This window comes from Bison bison, unplaced genomic scaffold (assembly GCF_000754665.1).
Source record: "Bison bison bison isolate TAMUID 2011002044 unplaced genomic scaffold, Bison_UMD1.0 scf7180017864371, whole genome shotgun sequence".
NCBI classification, from domain to species: domain Eukaryota; kingdom Metazoa; phylum Chordata; class Mammalia; order Artiodactyla; family Bovidae; genus Bison; species Bison bison.
The window spans coordinates 6982432-6987200 of record NW_011494943.1 but is presented as its reverse complement, the minus strand read 5'-3'; the positions used below and the strand labels follow the sequence as shown (position 1 = coordinate 6987200).

General features: G+C 56.1%; 1 protein-coding gene across 1 annotated transcript in view; it reads right to left on the bottom strand.

Moving 5' to 3' along the window:
* The window catches only part of LOC105000543 (tripartite motif-containing protein 47-like), an 11389-nt gene that overhangs the window by 283 nt on the left and 6337 nt on the right, over positions 1–4769 (bottom strand). Inside the window, 5 exon segments of the mRNA XM_010856495.1 lie at positions 15–401; positions 1272–1334; positions 1557–1719; positions 1956–2189; positions 2393–2488. Coding sequence (XP_010854797.1) covers positions 15–401; positions 1272–1334; positions 1557–1719; positions 1956–2189; positions 2393–2488 — 943 coding nt within the window.

Genomic DNA, 4769 nt, shown 5'->3' with positions numbered 1-4769 from the left:
CAACACGCCGAGCGTGCGGTGGTAGCCGCCGTGCAGCACCGTCTGCGTGTTGTTGTGCCACACGGAGAACTTGAGCGAGTCCCACTCCAGGCACCACGAGTAGGGGTTGCGGCCCAGCAAATAGACGATGTTTCGGCGCGGGCGGCCGCCGAGCGGGGGGCTGCGGCGGTAGGTGACGCCCAGGCACACCCACGAGTTGGACACGTCGGCCTCCCAGTAGTGGCGGCCCTCGGCCAGGCCGCGCGAGCACAGCACCTGCGGCCACTGTTTGAAGCCCGGGAAGGGGCCGCCCGCCGCGAAGGGCTCCAGGAGGATGCCCAGGTTCAGCACCGAGTGGGTCTCCTTGAACAGGAAGAGCTCCTCGCTGGCCGTGGTGGCGTCGAAGTTCAGGTTGCAGTAACCTGGGCCGAGGGGGTATGGGAAAGGGGCTAGGGTCCGCAGGCCCGGGGGGCAGAGCGCTGGAGGTCTGGACAGGGGAGGGCCGAAGCTCAGAGCTTCGGCACAAAAGTCACCAAGTGCTTCCACCCCCAGCTCCCAAGAGCGGCCCCTCCATTCCCCTCTCTAAGTCTTCAACTCCAGCCTGCAGGGGTGGACACTGTCTGGCTGGGCGCTGTCCAAAGGCCTGCCTTCCTAGAGAGGTGGGCAACCAAGAGTCCCCCATCTGCCCTCCCCAGCCAAAGCCTAACAGGATCCCCTTTTCGGTTTGTGCAGGACACAAGACTGCGTGGGACTAAGGGAGCGTCAGCGGCTCCTGGAGGAGGTCGCTCAGAAGGGGTCATCAGAGGCTTCATCAGCTGTGACCCTGGAGACCTCAGAGACATCACCGATGATTTCTTAGAGAGTCACTTGGTCCCTCGCCCAGCCTGGGAGAGGGGCTGCAGGGACATTAACTGAAAAGGGAGACTGACTGTACAAGGGCCATCCAAGCTGGCTTGGCTAAAGTCCAGCGGAGGTCGGCAGGCACCCAGCTGAGGGCAGAGGCTGAGCCACATCAGGGCCACAAGGGCTGTAGAGCTGGCCTCTGGGTGTTGGTCAAGGCCCTGCCACCCATGGGCATGGGACAGGACAGCCTTCTCCCCTTCCTCTCAGGGCCGTGGAATCACAGGCCTTCTGAGGTCTCTAGTCCAGAGTACAAGGTCAGGGCAGGAGAGATCTGGCATCTTTCTGGAGCCTTGGCCTGAATGGAGGTGGGGCTGGGTCGGCTGGGCAACCAAGGGCCCTGTTCCTTTCCTTCCCACCCCTGGGGCTGGACCCCAGGACTGAGGACTCACACTTGAGAAGTATTTTCCTGTCCACATCCGGGGGCAGCACCTCATAGGAGTTCATCTTAATGCCTGGGGAAGATGGGGGACTTTGCTGAGGACACTTTCACAGCCCAGTGTCCTTCCAGAGAGGGGCATGGGCTTCCAGGAGGTTGAGTCACCTGGAGAAGGTGCACACAGACAGGCCGGGCTCTCTTACAAGTGTGCGGACTCCCAACTGCTGCCCTTGGGGCAGCCCATCCCCAGAAGGCAGGTGGGTCTCCAGTCGCCCCAGGCAAGCAGGTTCTAACTAACCCTTCAGGAGGAGCTGGTTGATGAAGCTGAGACCCATGTCCACCAGTCGGGTCCGGAGCTCTGCCAACGTCTCTGGCAGCTGGAGGAAGCTCTGCTTCTCCTCGCAGTTGGTGCCCATCAGGGGCTCCACGCAGGCAGGGAAGTGCTTCAGCCTGGGCAACTCCTGCAGGCAGGGAGGGGCTGGCAGTACCACTTGTTAGCCAGGCCCCAAGCAGGGGCCTGGGGCTTAGCGGTTCCCCAGAACCAGGAGGCAGGCGGGAAAGCTGCCCATGTTCAAACCCAGACAGCTTGCTCCCCTCCTCCTGGCTTTTCGGATATCTGAGTTAGGGCTGTCAAAGCCCCTGCAGCCCAGTGGATGTTGCCGTGGGCCTGGGTGGTGGGGGTAGGGAGGGGCCTTGCCTGCAGAAACTGCTGGTCGCTGCGGTTGGCAAGCAGGCTTCGGAGCCAGATGCTGTCCCCCTCCAGCTTCAGGAGCCGGTTGTGACTCTGCTGGATGGAGCCGCCCAGCTTCCCCAGGGCGGCAGCCTCCTCTTTCTCCACGAAATCCAGCACCTTCATCTGCATCTGTTTGATCTCCTGGATGATCTCTGAGAAGCAGGCGTTCACCTCGTCCCGAGTTGTCTGGATCAATTTCTGGGGGCAGGTGTGGGGGGACAGAGAGGTGTCTTTGAGCCCCACCTCCTTACCCTGCTTGTCAGGGCCCAGAGCTGGCTGAGGCATCACCTCTCTGTTTGCCTGGCCCCACACCATCCACTCCAAGCCCTTGAGAGGCCCCCTAAGCCTGAAGCAGGGTGCTGGGGAAGCCTGGGCCGGAGGTGGCGATGGGCCAAGCTTACCGAGAGAAAAGCCACCTGGCCCCGGTGCTTTTGGCTGTCAGAGGTGATGATCAACATCTGGTTCTCCACGTTGGCCTGGACCTTCCGAACCTCGACCTGAGGTGAGAGGGTGAGGTGGAAGAGGAGTGGGCCAGTGATTCAGATAGGTGCCCTAGCAGAAGCCCTCTGTGGGCAGTCCCATGTCAGAGCTCAGAAGAAACGCACCTCTTCAGTTAAAAAAAAAACCAGCCCTGTTTAGCTGCATCAGGTCTTAGCTGCAGCACATAGATCTCTCCTTTCGGTACATGGACTCTCCAGCTGTGGCATGTGGGATCTTCGTTCCCCAACCAGGGATTGAACCTGTGTCCTCTGCATTGCAGGGCAAATTCTTAACCACTGGACCACCAGGGAAGTCCCACCTCATGTTCTTAAGAGGTCTGAATGAGGATGGGTAGGGCTGAAGGGTAGATGACCCACCGACACCCCTCTATTTTTTTTGGCTATGAGGCAGGTAGGATCTTAGTTCCCCAACTAGGGATCAAACCTATGCCCCCTGAAATGGAAGTGCAGAGTCCTAACCACTGGACCGGCCAAGGAAGTCCCTCGGGGCCACTCTGCTCCTGTTCTCTCTCATTCCCTGAGAGACTCCCCATTCTTAGGAATCAGTTTCTCTGCTTCTGACAGCTGATGACCATAGGGTTCAGATCACAAGCAGCAGCTATGGAGGGGTTCAGTGATTTGAGACGCCTTGGAGGGGGGCAGTGGGGTGAGCAGGAGTCGATCAGATGCGGAGTCCTTTGCTCCCTGGGTCAGTGCCACCAGGTCCAGGCAGAACTGTGTCCCCAAGTCCTTCCACATAAGCCTCAGCTACCCCAGAGGCTCAGCGGTAAAGAATCTGCACAGGGAGATACTCAGGAGATACGGGTTTGATCCCTGGGTCGGGAAAATCCCTTGGAGGAGGAAATGGCAACCCACTCCAGTATTCTTGTCTGAAAAATTCCAAGGACAGAGGAGTCTGACAGGCTACAAAGAGAGTCAGATAGGACTGAGCGACTGAGCACAAGCACATCCCAGGGGCGGGCGCTGTCATGATTCACAATCTACTGTGGGACAGTGGGATTCCAGGTACCTGTCTGTGAACTGTTGCTGACCCACAGCAAAAGAAGAAGCTTGTGCCAGGCTGTAAATCAACACATTTCTCCCTTTGTTGAGAAGGTCCTGCTGTGAAAAAAGTGTCAGCTGAACTCAACAGTGTGGTGAGTTGGCTTACATTCTGGCCCAAGCTTCTTTCTTGCAGGTGGCTACGTTGGAATAGCACAGTTCTAGAATATGCTTTGGAGAAGGCAACGGCAACCCACTCCAGTACTCTTGCCTGGAAAATCCCATGCGGAGGGGCCTGGTGGGCCACAGTCCATGGGGTCGCTAGGAGTCGGATATGACTGAGCGACTTTACTTTCACTTTTCACTTTCATGCATTGGAGAAGGAAATGGCAACCCACTCCGGTGTTCTTGCCTGGAGAATCCCAGGGACGGGGAGCCTGGTGGACTGCCGTCTATGGGGTCACACAGAGTCGGATACGACTGAAGCGACTTAGCAGCAGAATATGCTTGATACAATGTTTCAAATATAAGCACTCCATCGAAGAAAGCAATCCAAATGGAGAAAACATAATTTGAAAATAGAAAAAAAGGGATTCACCCAACCTGACATGTTTGTATTTTGATATGATACCTTTCAGCCATTCCTTTCTCTGTGCAAAAAATTTTTTAAGTAGGATTCATCACAAATAACTTTGGGTCCTTTTTTTTAAAAAATAAAGAACTAACCATTTTATTAATTTTTTTTTTTTGATTGCAGTGCACGGCATGAGGGATCTTCCCCCACCAGGGATAAACCCATATTCCCCTAAGTGGAAGCAGAGTCTTAACCACTGGACCGCCAGGGAAGTCCCTGGATCCTTATTCAATCAATCTGATAGCACTTTGTCATGTCTTGCCAGGACCCTCGTGAGCATCACTTTGGGTGGTTTAGTCGCCAAGTGGTGTCCAGCTCTTTTCGACCCCATGGACTGTAGCCTGCCAGGCTTCTCTGTCCATGGGATTTTCCAGGCAAGAGTACTGGAGTGGGTTGTCATTTCATTCTCCAGGGATCTGCCTGACCCAGGAATCGAATCCAGGTCTCCTGCATTGCAGGCAGATTTTTTTTAACTGACTGAGCTACCAGGGAATTCCGAGCATCATTTTAATGGCCGGAGAAGGAAATGGCAACCCACCCCAGTATTCTTGCCTGGAGAACCCCACGGACAGAGGAGCCTGGCAGGCTACAGTCTATGGGGTTGCAGAGAGTCAGACATGACTGAGAGACTAAGGACACTTTAATGGCTACAATCCTTTCCTT